This window comes from Podarcis liolepis, assembly GCF_965112155.1.
Source record: "Podarcis liolepis genome assembly, chromosome: 8".
Lineage (NCBI taxonomy): Eukaryota > Metazoa > Chordata > Lepidosauria > Squamata > Lacertidae > Podarcis > Podarcis liolepis.
The window spans coordinates 84,510,378-84,527,445 of NC_139560.1; the positions used below are offsets into that span (position 1 = coordinate 84,510,378).

Consider the following 17,068-nt stretch of genomic DNA (forward strand, 5'->3'; position numbering starts at 1 on the left):
AAACTAATTATAAGGCATATTTGTGTGTATGAAGTAATTCCATGCCTCTAGAAACTAGCCTGCCTCGGGAAAGGCTAGTTTTCTGTCTGCTGAAATAGGGGAGCATTTGAACATGCACTGCCATCCCCAGCTGCATGAACTTGTACATTTTAGGAAAGGCTTCGCCACATGATTCTTCTGCTCCTTTCAAGGTTCATACCCTGTTAGCATCTACTCTCCTTTTGTGCTACCCTCAACATGGATTCACATAGACAGTTTGGGACTTGCATTTTCTGTATGGGAGACCTCATAGAGGCAAAGGGGCTGGGAGCTGTGTGTGCCAATCCATCGTGAGGAAGTTTGCTTTTCAACAGCTTTTCCAAATTTGTGAACATTATTTTTAAGTCAAATGTGAATATATATATATATATATATATATATATATATATATATATCATTTATATACATTACAACAATGATTCAACTACAATTTTAACATTTCCAGCTTCGACTCCCTTCCCTCTCTTTCTGAGGTTCTTTACATTTATTTTCATCCTTGCCTGTCTTAACTTATTCTTTTATTCATCTATTCTCATATATATCTCATATATATTTTTGAACTGCAGGTTTTTACAATAATCCCCCCAGTGTCTCGATCTGTTTGCAGATTATTTGTAAATACTCAATAAACCATTTCCATTCCTTTCTAAAAAGTTTGTTATTTTGATTTCTTATTCTTCCGGTAAGTTTTGCCATTTCTGTATACTCCATTAGTTTCTGTATCCATTCTTCTCTCGCTGGGACATCTTCTTCCTTCCATTTTTGGGCAAATAGCATTCTTGCAGCTGTGGTCACATACATAAATAAATTTCTATACTTTTTAGGTAGTTCTGATCCCATAATTCCCAAGAGAAAAGGTTCTGGTTTTTTACGAATGTTATCTTAAACATCTTTTTCAATTCATTGTATATCATTTCCCAGTTAGCTTTAACCTTATTGCAAGACCACCACATATATGGAAAAAGGTACCTTCTTTCACTTTACATTTCCAACACTTCGATTTTGATTTATACATTTTTTCCAATCTACTAGGTGTTAGGTACCATCTATATAACATTTTCATATAATTTCCACTTAAATCATGACATACTGTAAATTTTATATTCGTATTCCATAATTGTTCCCATGTTTCCATTTCTATGTTATGACCAATATCTTTTGCCCAGTGTATCACTGAAGATTTCACTTGTTCGTCCTTTGTCTCCCATTCCAATAACATTTTAGACATCACTTTAACATTACAGTTTATCTCTAGTTGTGATAGTTGTTCCTCAAACCCCCACTTCATATCCTTTTTAAATACTTCATTCAAATGATGATATTGTAACCATGTTGTTAACACCCCAATAAATCCTTAAACTCTTTTAATTAAAATTCTCCATCCACCTCTCTTAGCAAATTTCTATAAGTCACCCAACTTTCCGCCATATTTTTCTTTTTCACCGCTATGGCTTCCAAAGGTGAAAGCCAAAGTGGTGTTTTAGTCTCTAATAAGTTTTTATATTTATCCCATATTCTATACATTTTCCCCCTAATTATATGGTTTGTGAAGCCTTTGTGTACTTTCGCCTTTTCATACTACAAATAAGCGTGGCAACGAAAAATATTATCATGACCTTCCAAATCTAAAATATGCGGGTTTTTCAATAGCAACCGTTCCTTCAACCAGCACATACAGAATGCTTCATAATATAATTTAATATTTGGCAGGGAGAAACCTCCTCTCTCTTGCGTGTCTATTAGTATTTTATATTTTATTCTTGTTTTCCCCCCTAGCCAGTTGGGCCCCAGTGGCGGAGGTGTTTGAAAATGCTGTGCCCTTGGTGTTTTAAGATCAGTGTGGTCCCTGTAACACAGCTGATGACTGGGCAAAATGTGTGCATTTAGACTGGCTGCATTTGGCTTGCGAGCCTTGCAGGATGGGACAACCACTGACAGTGTTTCTCACGCAAGGGCTGGCATGCTGCTGACTCGGCACTGCTCCTGTGGTGCACCTCTGCTACTCCCAGTGCCACATGGGGCTTGTCAAGCAATCAATCAAAACAACAAAGCCATCATGCATGGGGAAAATTGGTTGCATGAACTGACTCTGAGTTACTGTCAGGAAACCACAGTATTCTGAACCTTGGACCAGTGATAACTTTGCCTTATGCTGTTTTGAGTTTCTGAGCATACCTGCGTCCGGGTTTTATTTTAAGAATTGGATGTGCTCAATTAACACACTGACTTCCTGCAGTCCTACACCATGGATAAGGAGGGTGCAAAACATTCCAGGATGTGCTTGACTCTGAGCATCTTCCCTGAGGCAAAAGCACCTGCTGATCAGCAAACCAGTAATATCAGAAGCTGCCATGTCAATACAATCCTGGCTCTTGGGTCTTTATCAGATGCTTGTTACTTTTATACTCTTCTCCCTTAAGTGGGTTAAACCACAGAGCCTAGGGTTTGCTGATCAGAAGGTCGGCGGTTCAAATCCCCTCCACGGGGTGAGCTCCCATTGGTCGGTCCCTGCTCCTGCCAACCTAGCAGTTCAAAAGCACGTCAAAGTGCAAGTAGATAAATAGGTACCGCTCCGTCAGGAAGGTAAACTGCATTTCTGTGTCCTGCTCTGGTTCGCCAGAAGTGGCTTAGTCATGCTGGCCACATGACCCGGAAGCTGTACGCCGGCTCCCTCGGCCAGTAAAGTGAGATGAGCGCCGCAACCCCAGAGTCGTCCGCGACTGGACCTAATGGTCAGGGGTCCTTTACTTTTCTCTTACAAAGTTCACTGCAAATTAGCATGGTTCCTCAGTGGCCTCCCATGCAGGCAGTGGCCAGGCCTGATTAGCGTCAGCTGTGCTTCCCAGGCCGCCTATAATAAAGAAGATAGTTGCTGATAATAGCTAATGGAGCTGGACAATCTCCACACACACACACACACACACACACACACACACGGCCTCCTCTTCTTCTTCTTGGAACTGCTGTGGAGAGGAAGAGGCAGCTGCTGGAGGCCAGTCTTACATCTGCAGCTCAGCAGGGGGGCCACAACAAACACCCTGGGTGATTCATCTGCTAAGTTTTCTGCATGCGGGATTGGGAGGGATACCCAAAAAGAGCCAGCGGCCATATTTGCAGGAGTTTTCAGGGAGAGGGAGGTCTGGCTTGTGTTGTTGTTTTGTTTTCGACTACTCTTCATCTCCATCTTGCAGACTTAACATGGGTGGAAAGATGGGGCACAAAATGTTTCAGAATAAATACACCGTATATATTTACAGGCATTGCAAAGGCTGGCAAGTCAGTACCAGAAGAGAGATGGGCAGCGTGGCTGGAACATCGCCAGTGACTCCAGGTGAGGAATTGGGCTTTGCGGCGAAAGGAGCTGAGCTGCCTTGCTTATTGGGGAAGGGGCTCGCCTGGCTTAGCAGCTGGAAAGGATAGCATTTGAGGAGAAGGGGGACATCGTAGTCCTGTACTCATCTCCCAATCTTGGTGTTCAGCTGAATCCACCTCTGATTACAGCTGTTCTCAAGGGTAGGCCAAATAGCAATACCACCGTGTTTAATTACATGTGTGTTTGGTCATGTACATGGGTAGGCAAACTAGAGGCCGGATCTGACCCAATCGCCTTCTAAATCCAGCCCGCAGACAATCCGGGAATCGGCATGTTTTACATGAGTAGAATGTATGCTTTTATTTAAAATGCATCTCTGGGTTATTTGTGGGGCATAAGAATTCATTCATTCCCCCCCCCGGGGGGGGGGGCTGAGGGACAGTGGACCGGCCCCCTGCTGAAAAATTTTGCTGACCCCTGGTCATGTATATGCCTGGGGAAATGTGGCTATTGTTCCTTTAAGTGCCCAACTCTTTGAATTCAAAGAGCCTTTCTCTTTCCTTTCAGCTCCTTAACCTATAATGTTGAAAACCTCTTAGCAGAAAGTGTGGTGGTTTTTGATATTGCATTGTGGCTTTATGCCTTTCTTTAATCAAGACATCTGTCAATGCAGTATCTGTGCTTGCCCTTGAATTTTAGTGCAGGAAGCAAAAGTGCCACCCGGATTACTTTCTTCCTCTGTTACTTGGGAGGAAGGAAGCTCTCTTAGCTGGAAAGCAAAGAAAGCAGGTGGGAGGAAGTAAAGAAGCAGCGTTAAGCCATCATTCCAGGGAAATGAGGATGTGGGCGCAACAACTGGACTCGGGAAATGGGTGGAAGGATGTGAGGAGCAAGGTGGGAGAAGCTGGCAACTGGAGCACACAGGCCTGGCAGAAAAATGAGTCAACTGAACCTTGACATAGTGGATGCTGTTGCCTTGTGTTGTTGGTCTAATGCAGCCATTCGATAGAGCTTCCTCAAATTTAACCTCAAGGCAAGTTCTAAGAATCTTGGAGGATGTTTTGTGGAGAGAGAAGCTGATGCAATGAAGCACAAGCTCTGAGCCTGGATGGGGCTTTATACTCAAAAGAGCTCAGGAAGTGGTTTTAGCACCTCAGGAGGCTGCTGATAGATATCGCTGTGCACATAGTCTAATGGGGACTGAGTGCGAATCAGCAAATGCTTAGAAAGACGCATCTGGCTGGCCTGTACTGCATATACCATGCTGCTTAGTGCAGTGGCTGTCAGGAAATGAAAAGCCCTGGTGTTCCTGGAGGACAGAGGAGTCCTCAGACCTCGTGAAATCAGAAGCAGGGGCTGGTGAAAGCTGGTAACGCCTTGACCTCCTCTAATATTTCTGCAGGAGTGTCTTTGGAGTCTGGAAAGGTGTGATCGATGGCACCGTCTCTTCTGGTCAGTCCAGGCTGGCTGCCTCCGATAATTATCGCAGTGTGAGCGCAGAGGCAGCTAAAACCGCTCGTATGTCAAAAGAACACTTGTTCAAAAAGGTACTCTTTGGGTGGGCTAGGAGGGTCCTAGTAGCAAGCCTTTGGGGACAGAGAAACCGTGCTTGGCTCTGGGTGGGGAGGGGGCCTTGAGACTCCGCTAAGGGGTTGAGCAGCAGCTGGCAGAGGGCAGGATGCTGACTGTCGGACCGCTTCCCCACCTGCTCTCCTAGGGCATGGACCAGCTGCTGAATATCCAGACTGAACTGCTGGAGACGGTGAAGGAAGTCAGCAAAACCAAGAAGCATTACACACAGATTGAGCGGTCCAGTGAGGTAGCCAGAGAGAAGGCTGCCGATGTGGATGCCAGGTGAGGCCCCGGTTCCCTACCCCCCCCCCCAAGCAGGGGAATCCCAAAATGCGAATGCCAGGGGTTCCCAGTGGGCTGCGCCATGTTGTTTTCGCAAGTCTCGCATGCTCTGGGACTTAAGGTAGAGCTTTCCAGAGCTGAGACCACTTGGTGGTTTGCATCCAGAGGATCTGTGGAAACTGATGCCTGTCCTTTTCCCTCCCCTCCACAGGCTCAGGAAGAGTGACCACGGCATATTTCACACGAAGGCCAGCTTGCAGAAGCTCAGCGCCAAGGTCAGAGGCCCATCCTGCCACCCCACTGGGACACTGAAGTGGGTTACAGAGGCCTGAGGGATGCGCACGGTGCACAGTGGGCTGGCAGAGAGCTTCCCAATGTGGGGTGTGGGTTTGGTAGGCCTTTGAAATGTTGAGTGCATGACCCTCTGTTCCTCTCATTGCAGTTCGCTGTGCAGCTGGCAGAGAATTCACAGCAGCTGGTGGTGGCACGAAATGAGTACCTCTTGACTCTGGCGGCTGCAAGAGCCCACCTGGAGCACTACATCCATGTGGAGCTGCCTGCTGTTTTCAAGGTAAGAGCTCTCTTCTTACACTGCACACTTTCTCCTCTGAGGACAACTTTGCAGACCTGGGCAGCTTCTTGTATAGCTGTGGCAGGCCATAACTTTGAACAGGAAAACTCTGTGGGAAGGGACAGTGGTACACAGCTTCCTCTCCACCGACACACACTCCCCTAGTTAGCAATTTCACCTTCCTGCAGCTGTGTCCCTTTAAAAAAAAGATGGGGAGAATTGCATGTTTTTTATCCTTTCCTAAAATGCTTGGATTGCCGCCTACTGGGGTCTTTTCTTTTGCTGTGCAGGATTTTAGCTTGAACCAAATTCTATTTCCCAGTTTCTTGCCAATCCCACAAATATCTTGCCTCAAATAGGCCCCTGTTTTTCTCTCAAGGAGTGCAGGGAGTTGCCTCATTTTGGATGACTCCCTGCACTGCAGCAAGTTTGGGTGGAATGATCTCTCTTCTCCTGGGTGTACCTCTGTCCTGGAGGAGCCTCCCTTCCTGTTCCTCTTTTTGCTGTGCACCACCCAACCTGTTGGATCTGTGTTTTGTCAGATGCTGGATGGTGACCTTTATGAGCGGCTCAGAGACCAGCTGACCCTGATCAGCAAGACAGAGCTGGAGGTCTGCCAAGGCACACAGGAACTTTTCCAGCGTGTTCTAGGTACATCTGCACAGGTAACAAGGCGCTCATAGGTGACTGTGTTTCTAAAGGTCTGTAGGGTATCCCCAAAACTGCTGTTCTCCTGTTGGGAGAAAAATCCTGTTGGGATATTTTTACATTTGATGTTTTCAGATCTCCTCCAATAGAAATCCGAGCCCTCTGTGACTATTCTAAAGTTTTCTGAAGAAGAAGAAAAGTTGAGAAATACAATCATGGATCTCCAGTGTCCCTTCTGTTTTGGCCCTTATTCTCTTGCCTAGCAAGTTTGGACTTTCTTCCCCCACCTTACATGTCACAGTTTAGTGTTGCTGTGGAACAACCATTCCCCAAATGAACTTGTGGTAGCCCTAGGTCTTCATTTCTGAGTTACTGTAAGCAACTTCAAGTGCTTTTCTTTGGGACCAATCCAAAGGAAATGATAACCACCTTGTTAGACCTTCTCTACCTTTTTGGGCAATAACCTGTGAGCCCTCAGAGGCCTACCAGCAGGTGGGATGGGGTTGTCTCTTAAGCTTTTCCAACCTGCTGAAGCCCACCTAGCTGCACAAGGCTTCATCTGCCTCTGGTGCCCTCTTGGTGTGTGAATTGTTGGAGGAGCAAAAGAATGGTATGGTGGTGTTGTGGAGCTCAGTCAAGAAGAGTAAAATTTGGGATAGGATGTAGGGAGCACAAGCAAAATTAAAGAAAAAAAGATGGTAACAGACGGGCCACAGAGATCTATAGGACAGGGATGGTTGACGAATGGGATAAAGAGAAGCCTACAGAGAAAGAGGAGATGGCACTATGGGATGTGGAGAGAGGAGGAGCACCTGAGAGATTGTGGGAGCAGGAAAATATAGCATAAGAAAGGTGAGTAAGGGGTAATGGGTGGAGTTACAAATACCTTGAGGTCCACCGACCTGGACCTTGTGATCCTTATTTGAGGCCCTCCTTCATGTGCCTCCTGAGCTAGAGGTCCAGAGGGTGGCAACTCAAAAACAGGGCCTTTTCTGCAGTGGCTCCCTGTCTGTAGAATGCTCCTCCTAGGGAGGCTTGCCTGGCGCCTTCATTACATATCTTCAGGTGCCAGGCAAAAATGTTTTTCTATAGCCAGGCCTTTGGCTGAAGAACATTCTATGGCCTTTTAAATGTGTTTGTAGGAGGAGGGATTGTTGGTTTGTTTTTCTGCTATGTATTTTGTGTTCTCATTATATATATATTTTATGGTTTAAATCGCCCTGTGCTCTTTGAATGAAGGGTGGTATATAAATTTAATAAACAAGTAAACAAAATAATTACAGAGATATCATTTACTCATGCAGAGAAAAATGATTATACACTATAAGCACAGAAATAAAAGAGGTGGTGACAGATAACCAGATTAAAAAAAGAAAATACTGCATCAAACACTTTCCTGAGACCGATGTAGTCTGGCTCTCTTAAAGATGTAGAAATCTACAAGTGGCCCTTGAGTGATTTGCATTCGGCCCTCAGATTTAGCTGATGAAGAACATTGCAAATGTGCACTTGAAATGCATGTTCTTCATCAGAATTGTGTTTGATAAAATAAAATAAATAAATGCTGGACCACTGAGACTTTGGACAAGGCAGCTCTTTGGAACACAGAAACAGCAGAGACCCTGCCAGCAGCATTTCCTCCAGGAAGGACAGGCTGGCGGTAGTGCAATGAAGGCAGCTTTCTCTCTCACTTGCTTGGCATCTCTCAGACTTTCTTTTCTTTCTGGTTGTTCTTGCAGGTGTGCCAGGAGCAGAATCTCCTCCTCTTCCTCCAGGATAATGCTGCATTTTCAGCGATGGTTATGCAGCCCTTTCAGCCAGCAGGAGCTGACCAGGTGGTAAGAAAGAAGCAGTCCTCCTCTAGCCCTTGCCCAGGAGGAGAAGGGTGTCTTCGGACAGGGCTGCTAACAAGCCTGTTTCTTCCCAGACTTCTCTTCTGCATGAAAGTGGCAGCAGCCTTGGGGAGAGCGGGTTAGAGAAGGAGGCACGTCGCTGGGCCGCTCGAGCAGCCAGAGATTACAAAATAAAAACTGTCAGTGAGCAGGTGAGCAGTCAGGCTTTATTTCCCAGGAAATACTTTCCATGTGGTAGGACTTGTCCATGAAATTAGAGAGAATAATCCCCTTTTCCTGGTTGTACTTTTATCTTCTGCATTATTTGGGTGGATGGATATGAACTGGGAATAGCATAAAATCCTGTGAAGAGTTAATCCACCCATCGGTGTCTGGGGGCAGGGTAAAATAAACCCCTGTCTTCACCCATGAAGAAAAAAAAACAGTTTTCTTCCTGCTTAGATCAAGAGAGCAGGGTTTTTGTGGGGCTCCAGTCCTTCAGGACCTTGTGGTTACTTTCACTGGCAAGTCCCTTTCCTTCCCTTCCCCTTTGGGCAGTCTCCTTAGAATTGGGGCCCTCTTTCCCTGAAAGAGGAGGAGCAGCTGTCAGAAATGGAAATGGAGGTTTCCAGGCAATTTCCCCCTCTCCTCTACTGGATAAAGCTTTTGGATTTCTGGAGCTGGCAGAGGAGAATCTATCAAACTCCTTGGAGTCCAGCGGATGTTTCCCCAAGACAGGATCCCAGCCAGTTATTCTGTTCTAATGATTTTTTCACTCTGAAAAGAAGAACAGACTTCATCCTGTTTAATGATTTCACCTCAGCAGCCACAAAAAAAGTTCTATAATTTCATTAAAGAAGATGTGGCCTATTGCAAATTTTGAGGTTCCTGTGGCCATTCTAATTTCAAGGGCCAAAGACTGACGCAAGGTTTCCTTCAGGATTCCTGAGACAAGAAAACAGAATTTGCCCAGAAAATGTTGCTAGGATCACTTAAGTATTCAATTTTGGGTTGAGCAGGTTCTACAGAGAATGGAAGCCAGGAGGCAGCAGGCCCCTGAGGCAGAGATGACCACCATGGAGAAGAGGATGGAGGAGATAAGAGAGAACCTACGGAAGGCTGAGGTGCGTCTGACTGCAGGCTGCCTGCCAGAGTGGTCAGCAATGCTTGTCTGCCTGAAGCTGTCGGCTTTGTGCCATCAATATCCCTTGTGGGCTCCTGGCATTTGTGTCCTGTGTGTGTGCTTTCTGGTGCTTTTGCTGACTTGACGGCAAATATTGCAGGGGTGAAAGGGGCAGGCTGCATTGCCCAGGAGAAAAATTCCAACTGAAGGTAGCCAGCCCATCACCCCATTTGACTGTATTTTATAGCCAGGGGGCTAGAATCTCCATGCTCTGTAAAGTTTAACTTGTTGAAGAGGTGAAATATAGGTTAAAAAGGTAAAGGAATCCCTGACCATTAGGTCCAGTCATGGCCGACTCTGGGGTTGCGGCGCTCATCTCTCTTTACTGGCCGAGGGAGCCGGCGTACAGCTTCTGGGTCATGAGGCCAGAATGCTCTGGCGAACCAGAGCAGCGCACGGAAGTGCCGTTTACCTTCCCACTGGAGCAGTACCTATTTATCTACTTGCACTTTGACGTGCTTTCGAACTGCTAGGTTGGCAGGAGCAGGGACCAAGCAACAGGAGCTCACCCCATCGCGGGGATTCGAACTGCCGACCTTCTGATCGGCAAGTCCTAGGCTCTGTGGTTTAACCCACAGTGCCACCCATGTCCCAGAATAATAGCATCCCAGAATAAACAGGTTAATGCATCATCATATTGAGACTTTGATGTTTTATCTCTTCTGATGCAGTTAGCCAGTCACAGGTGGATCTACATTTGGAAAATGATTTCCGCCAGCTTCTCATCTCCCTTGCTCTGCCTTGTGTGTGATAAACCAGATTTCAAACAAAGGAAATTTCTGTTCTTTTATTGAGGGAAAGGAGGGTATAAGATGCTGTGGAAAGGAGGGTGCGTGAATGATTGGAGATGGCTCAAAATCAATAGCAGAATTAGATTCCTAGGTTAAGAACAACAGGAGGTACCATTGCATTAGGTTCCTAAGTGTTTTGCAGGCAAACATCATGACTGGCTCCTGGCCGGCATGTATAAAATGTGCATTTTAGGTGTAACCAAGAGCTTGTAGCTCCCAGTGGGATTCTTGCCTTTCCCCTCCCCCTTTTTTTGGACAGACCTACCCCAGACAGAGGGGTAGAGAGGAAAGCTCCATCCAGTGGCAATGGTCCTGTGTGTATATGTGTTGTGGGAGTTTGCATTTAAAAAAGAGAAAGGAAAAGAAGGTTGGGTGGTAACTGAGGAGGGGCAGCCTTCTCCCCTGCCTTTGCTGCCAGGGCATTGGCTTCTGACTGTCATTCAGAGGGTGGCATTCTTGGTGCTGAAGGGCATTCCTAATCTGCTAGCTGCTGCTTTTCTCCATTTGAAAGACCAGGCTTGTCGTTTCCTTTGTTCTGCTTGTGGCTGGATGTGACAGTTGTTTGAGGAAGGAATTGCTGATTCATTCCTTGATCACAGGACGGTTCTTGCCCTCTCTTTAGATCAGCAAGGTGAAGGCAGAGGCACGGCTAGCTCTCCTGCGTCAGGCTGGCCTGGATGTTGATACCTGGCTGGCAAGCAGCATGGGGCAGGTGCTGGACGAAATGGAACAAGAGCGGCGGCTCAGCGAAGCTCGCAGGTCTGAGAGAGGCTCCACTCCAACGGTAAGAGTTGCCTCTCCCCAAAGATCAGCTCCCAAACCCTTGGAAAGAGCTGCGCCCCCACCCCAGGCCCCGTGAAGGTTGCTGCATCACTCAGACACGTCCTTCTGCTGCATGGGAACAACACATGGAAGAGGCTTCTGTGCAGTTGGCGGTACATCTGAAAAGGGCATCTTTGAGACACTAGTTTCAGGGGAAGAGAGACTCTTCAGCCCATGGGCTGCAAGGAGCTTTCAAACTTGTCTGCATTCTCTTGCCCAAACTGGGACCATTCCCCCTGCTTGACTGAAGTCTGTCTTGGGGAGAATCTGGGCAATAATAATAATAATTTATTATTTATACCCCGCCCATCTGGCTGGGTTTCCCCAGCCACTCTGGGCGGCTTCCAACAAAACACTAAAATACAGTGGTCTGTTAAACATTAAAAGCTTCCCTAAACAGGGCTGCCTTCAGATGTCTTCTAAAAGTCTGGTAGTTGTTTTTCTCTTTGACATCTGGTGGGAGGGCATTCCACAGGGCGGGCGCCACCACTGAGAAGGCCCTCTGCCTGGTTCCCTGTAACTTGGCTTCTCGCAGGGAGGGAACTGCCAGAAGGCCCTCGGCGCTGGACCTCAGTGTCTGGGCAGAACGATGGGGGTGGAGACGCTCCTTCAGGGCAAATATTCCCATTCCCCATTCTCTTTGTGATGTGGTGTTTCCTTGGAGTGAAACCCCACCCCCCACCCCCAATGATCTGAGATTCTGTGTCTTTGGCCTGGAGCTGCCTTTTCTTTATATTTGTTTGGCTTGTCATTTTAGCTGACAATAATAAATCTTCCATCAGGCAGAAGACTTTGATCTTGCTGAGTTTGATGACTATGACGACAACACAGAACTGTTTGAGGACACAAGACCAAGTCCAAGCATGGTTCGTGCTTATCCTTCATCCTGCAGAGTATTTTTCCCATACCAGGTAATACTTCTTTTCTTCTCCCAAATAGGAATTGCTCCTTGCAGCATGCCCTTCACAATAATTTATCATTACAAAGCTCAAAAACCACTTCTAGGTGGCTTTTCAGGGGCTTCATCAAAGGCACTGCCAGAATTTTGGGGTACCTTAAGCAAGAGACTCTCCAGCCAAGCTTCTTACCAGCAAGTGATGTAAACAATAACAGACAAAGGGAGTAGAGCTGGGAAAATGGGATAGATGTTTGCTAAATGTCTTCACTCTCACACATACCTGGATTCTGACAGTGATTCCTTGTGTCTTACTCTGTACCTGGAAATCTTAAAACAGTGGCACATTTGAGACATAACAAACCATGGCTTCATGGTGCCGGAATGAGCAGCAGCAATAATAATAATAATAATAATAATAATAATAATAATAATAATAATAATAATATTTATACCCCGCCCATCTGGCTGAGTTTCCCCAGCCACTCTGGGCGGCTCCCAATCGAGTGTTAAAAACAATACAGCATTAAATATCAAAAACTTCCCTAAACAGGGCTGCCTTCAGATGTCTTTTAAAGATAAGATAGCTGCTTATTTCCTTCACATCTGGTTGGGAGGGCGTTCCACAGGGCGGTGCCACTACTGAGAAGGCCCTCTGCCTGGTTCCCTGTAGCTTTGCTTCTCGCAGCAAGGGAACCACCAGAAGGCCCTCGGCCCTGGTGTCCGGGCAGAACAATGGGGGTGGAGACGCTCCTTCAGATGTACTGGACCAAGGCCGTTTAGGGCTTTAAAGGTCAGCACCAACACTTTGAATTGTGCTCGGAAATGTACTGGGAGCCTGTTGCTTTCATGCATGGGAAGGAGCCTTCTGGCTTGCCACAAACCATAAGCAGAAGCTTCTAATCTCCTTTCCTCACCCATGAAAGGAAGAAAAGTACCTTATTCCTCTGAGGCTCATGACTACTCCTTCTCATGGTGAGAAACCATGGCTGGTCACTGATGCCTGTGTGAGTCAGGCTGCGTCTCAAGAGGGTCTCTAGGCCCTGCTCTTTGTTCAGCCCCGCTGACCTTTCACACGAGCCATCCGCACAGAACTCTGTTGTGATGCTTGGAAGGCAGGTGGCTGCTGCTGCGGACTTTGTTGTGACTCTGTGTGTGTTCTTGCCTGCCAGGCCTGCCAATCAGACGAGCTCTCCATTGCTCAGGGTGAGGAGCTGGAGGTCATTGAAGACGGCGATGTGGAGGAATGGGTCAAGGTTTGTATAATAATAATAATTTATTATTTATACCCCGCCCATCTGGCTGGGTATCCCCAGCCACTCTGGGTGGCTTCCAACAAAATATTAAAATACAATGGTCTGTTACACATTAAAAGCTTCCCTAAACAGGGCTGCCTTCAGATGTCTTCTAAAAGTCTGGTACAGTGGTGCCTCGCAAGACGAAATTAATCCGTTCCGCGAGTCTTTTCGTCTAGCGGTTTTTTTTGTCTTGCGAAGCAACCCTATTAGCGGCTTAGCGGATTAGCGCTATTAGCGGTTTAGCAGCTATTAAAGGCTTAGCGGCTATTAAAGGATTAGCAGATTAGCGGCTAAAAGGCTATTAGCGGCTTAGAAAAAGGGAGGGGGGAAGTGAAAAAAAATTGGAACACTTGCAAGACATTTTCGTCTTGCAAAGCAAGCCCATAGGGAAAATCGTCTTGTGAAGCAGCTCAAAAACGGAAAACCCTTTCATCTAGCGGGTTTTCCGTCTTGCGAGGCATTCGTCTTGCGGGGCACCACTGTAGTTGTTTTTCTCTTTGAGGGTGGGTGGGAGGGCGTTCCACAGGGCGGGTGCCACCACCGAGAAGGCCCTCTGCCTGGTTCCATGTAACTTGGCTTCTTGCAGCAAAGGAACTGCCAGAAGGCCCTCAGAGCGGGACCTCAGTGTCCAGGCAGAACGTTGGGGGTGGAGACGCTCCTTCAGGTATACTGGGCCGAGGCTGTTTAGGGCTTTAAAGGTCAGCACCAACACTTTTAATTGTGCTCGGAAACGTACTGGGAGCCAATGTATAAGGAAACTGGGTCAGGTTCCTCTCTGCTATGGGACTTGGAAAAACCTTCGGTGAAAATCTGCCTCTAGGGTGCTAAACAAGAGTATGAATGGGTGCTGAGCAACTCTGTAAGGCATTCTGGAGATGCTTGAACACATGGAACCATTGGGTGTCCAATCTCTGGCAGCAATGCCAGTGCCAAGATAGAAGCTGAGCACTTTGGAGCTAAGAGAGCAGAACCCAGATTGTAGCCTTGGGGGCAGCCTGGCTGTGTTCCCAGCCACACATGGTAGGAACTCACCAGGGCAAGCTTGTTCAAATATGTTTCTTAGTGTCGCTTCTCCTACCTGACTTCAGGCGCGTAACAGTGCAGGACAGGTCGGGTACGTCCCTGAGAAGTACCTCTTCTTTATGGATTCAGTAAGCAGGGAGCACCCAGCCCCAGATGGGAATCCCCAGGAAGAGTCCTCTGATGTGGCCTTGGAGAGGGAGCTGACCAACATCATGAGCATGGGCCTGATGCTGGAGCCTGGAGGTGCGTCTTGCTGGGGTAGTGGGGGGGCTGGGGGGGCAAGTGCATGGCAGCGTCAAGATATGGGCCTGGCATAGCTTTTCTGCCCTGCCCGTCAGATCTCCTGTGATACAAATCCAAGGGAGCCTCCTCCCAACCTGGCTAGGTGAAGAGGCGGCCTGCCTGCACTTGAAAGGATTCAGTTTATATACGCTTTTTATCCTGTCCTCCCCCCAGCAGAGTAAATGGCTGCTGATCCCACCTGCTTTGTAAGACCAGTTGTGTCCTCTGTTTCTTTGCAGCTTCCCTGGTGCGAGCCCTTTATGACTACGAAGGGCAGAGCTCTGAGGAACTCAGTTTCCCCGAGGGAGCCATCATCCGAGTGCTGCCCCGGGAGGAGGGAGCGGTAGATGATGGCTTTTGGAAAGGAGACTTCAATGGGAGAATTGGAGTCTTCCCCTCATTGGTTGTGCAAGAAATAACTGGCGCTCAAGAGGGAGCGGAGCAGGTGAGTCCCAGGGCGGCCCAGGAAGGGCAGAGCAGCTTGTCTGCCTCCTTATGGAAACAGTGTTTGGACTGTTGCAGCTGGCAGGGCCCAGGAGTCCTGGTAATAGTTACTGGGATCCACAGATATGGACACCTCAGCACGTGCCCCTCCTGCCTCTAAGGAGCATGCCAAAGCACCCTAGAAGCTTGGGGCTGAGGAGGTACCGTATTTTTCGCTCTATAAGATGCACCAGACCATAAGACGCACCTAGTTTTTGGAGGAGGAAAACAAGGAAAAAAATATTCTGAATCCCAGAAGCCAGAACAGCAAGAGGGATCTGGCTTCTGGGATAGCCTCTTGCTGTTCTGGCTTATGGGATAGCCACGTGCAGCCTCTCTGGGGCAGCGGGATGAAGGCTCCCCCAAGAGCCGCACTCCCTTTAAAGAGCACGTGGAGCGTGTGTGCGGCTCTTAGGGGCTTTTCCCTGAGGAGGGAGAAGGGCAGCCCTCTCCACGCAGCTCTTTAAAGGGAGTGCTGAGCAGAGCCTCCCACTTGCATTTGATCCATAAGACGCACACACATTTCCCCCTTACTTTTTAGGAGGGGGGAAGTGCGTCTTATAGAGCGAAAAATACAGTAGTTGAGCAGTCATGCAGTGCTTCAGAGGTGCTCAAAGGGAAAGCAATCTATTTTATGATCTAAGGGATACTCATACCGATGCCTTGCTAATTTGGAGTCCACAATTTCTTTCTGGGTTTGACAGCCAGGTATAAAGTTATTATCACCACCCCTGCCCATTCCCCAGCTAGAGAGGGGGCGGCATCTTGTTTTTGATGTCATGCTGAGCATTACATGCCTCCAGAATACAGCACCAGCCCTCGGAGCATGTGCAAGGTGCTCTTTTCTTCATTGTTGTTCCAGCTTTTTCATGGCTGAGCCCTGCTGAGCCTGGTTCCCACTCCAACACAGGGTTGTGGGGACACACTCGGCCCACATTCCTTTTTCCGCTTGGTGTCTTAGAAGTTTGCTTCGCTTGCTTGGAGTCTGACGGCAGCTTGGCTTTCTTGTTTCAGGAACTGCTTTCACCATCTCCCCCAGCCTTCTCCCCTCCAGTCCTTGACCATGCATCTCCTCCAGACATTCTGCTAACAGGTGAGTTACTTGAGAAACCAGCACCTGGAGTCTTTCCCCCCTACCCCACAAAAAAATGGTGGTTTCTGGAATACAGTGGTGCCTCGCAAGACAAAAAGAATCCGTTCTGTGATTCTCTTCGTCTAGCGGTTTTTTTGTCTTGCGAAGCAAGCCCATTGACGGATTAGCAGATTAGAGCTATTAGCGCTATTAGCGGCTTTTAGCGGCTTATCTGCTGATCGGATCAGCTGATAAGCGGCTTAGCGGATTAGAAAAAGGGGGGGAGGGGGAAAAACCAGCAGGAACTCGCAAGACATTGTCGTCTTGCGAAGCAAGCCCATAGGAAATTCGTTTTGCGAAGCACCTCCAAAACGGAAAACCCTTTCTTCTAGCGAGTTTTCCGTCTTGCGAGGCATTCGCTTGCGGGGCACCACTGTAGTCTAGTTGTGTTAGAGAGAAGTGATGATATGTACAGATCTCTAGTATGCTGTGAAAACATGTCTGTGTTTCTGGAGAAGTGGGATTGAGAGAGAGAGAGAAAGACCAAGTTAAGGGCCAGGATGTCAACAGTCCTTTGCTGCTCTGCCCCACACGAGTGTAGTCATTAATGTTTTTATGTGTTCCCAGGTGGCTGGCAAGGAAACGTGCAAGATTCCCCTGACCTGAACGCACCACGCATTCGCCCAGTAAGTTGTTTCCCATATGCCGTGATAGGGTGGCCTCAGTCTCCCTGTCCTTTATCCCCACCACTCACAAAAAAGTTCATTCACATATGAGCATCCTAGAATGCAAGTAGGTTATGATCTAATCTTTGGCGCAATTTGACTAATTATTATGAGCATATTTATCTCTCAGGTAGAGAAAAAAGGCAGAATATTCCATTTTGGCCAAAAAGGGAGTACTCAGTCCTTCTAGAATGATCTTACACACACGAGTGGGGCTTTGTAGTCAGCCTTGCCTGT

General features: G+C 47.5%; 1 protein-coding gene across 4 annotated transcripts in view; it reads left to right on the forward strand.

Annotated features, from left to right (window-relative positions):
- Positions 1 to 17,068, forward strand: part of FCHSD1 (FCH and double SH3 domains 1) — a 33,869-nt gene that overhangs the window by 14,839 nt on the left and 1,962 nt on the right. For 2 of the 4 annotated variants that reach the window (XM_083519323.1, XM_083519321.1), the window contains exons 4-19: positions 3,297 to 3,370; positions 4,755 to 4,899; positions 5,070 to 5,206; positions 5,418 to 5,481; positions 5,649 to 5,777; positions 6,320 to 6,442; positions 8,165 to 8,263; positions 8,353 to 8,469; positions 9,277 to 9,381; positions 10,854 to 11,015; positions 11,836 to 11,964; positions 13,121 to 13,204; positions 14,335 to 14,512; positions 14,791 to 14,996; positions 16,049 to 16,127; positions 16,734 to 16,792. In XM_083519323.1, coding sequence (XP_083375449.1) covers positions 3,297 to 3,370; positions 4,755 to 4,899; positions 5,070 to 5,206; positions 5,418 to 5,481; positions 5,649 to 5,777; positions 6,320 to 6,442; positions 8,165 to 8,263; positions 8,353 to 8,469; positions 9,277 to 9,381; positions 10,854 to 11,015; positions 11,836 to 11,964; positions 13,121 to 13,204; positions 14,335 to 14,512; positions 14,791 to 14,996; positions 16,049 to 16,127; positions 16,734 to 16,792 — 1,890 coding nt within the window. Of the gene's footprint in view, positions 1 to 3,296; positions 3,371 to 4,754; positions 4,900 to 5,069; positions 5,207 to 5,417; positions 5,482 to 5,648; positions 5,778 to 6,319; positions 6,443 to 8,164; positions 8,264 to 8,352; positions 8,470 to 9,276; positions 9,382 to 10,853; positions 11,016 to 11,835; positions 11,965 to 13,120; positions 13,205 to 14,334; positions 14,513 to 14,790; positions 14,997 to 16,048; positions 16,203 to 16,545; positions 16,566 to 16,733; positions 16,793 to 17,068 lie in introns of those variants that run through there. The other 2 variants (XM_083519322.1, XM_083519324.1) reach the window with 2 other exon arrangements.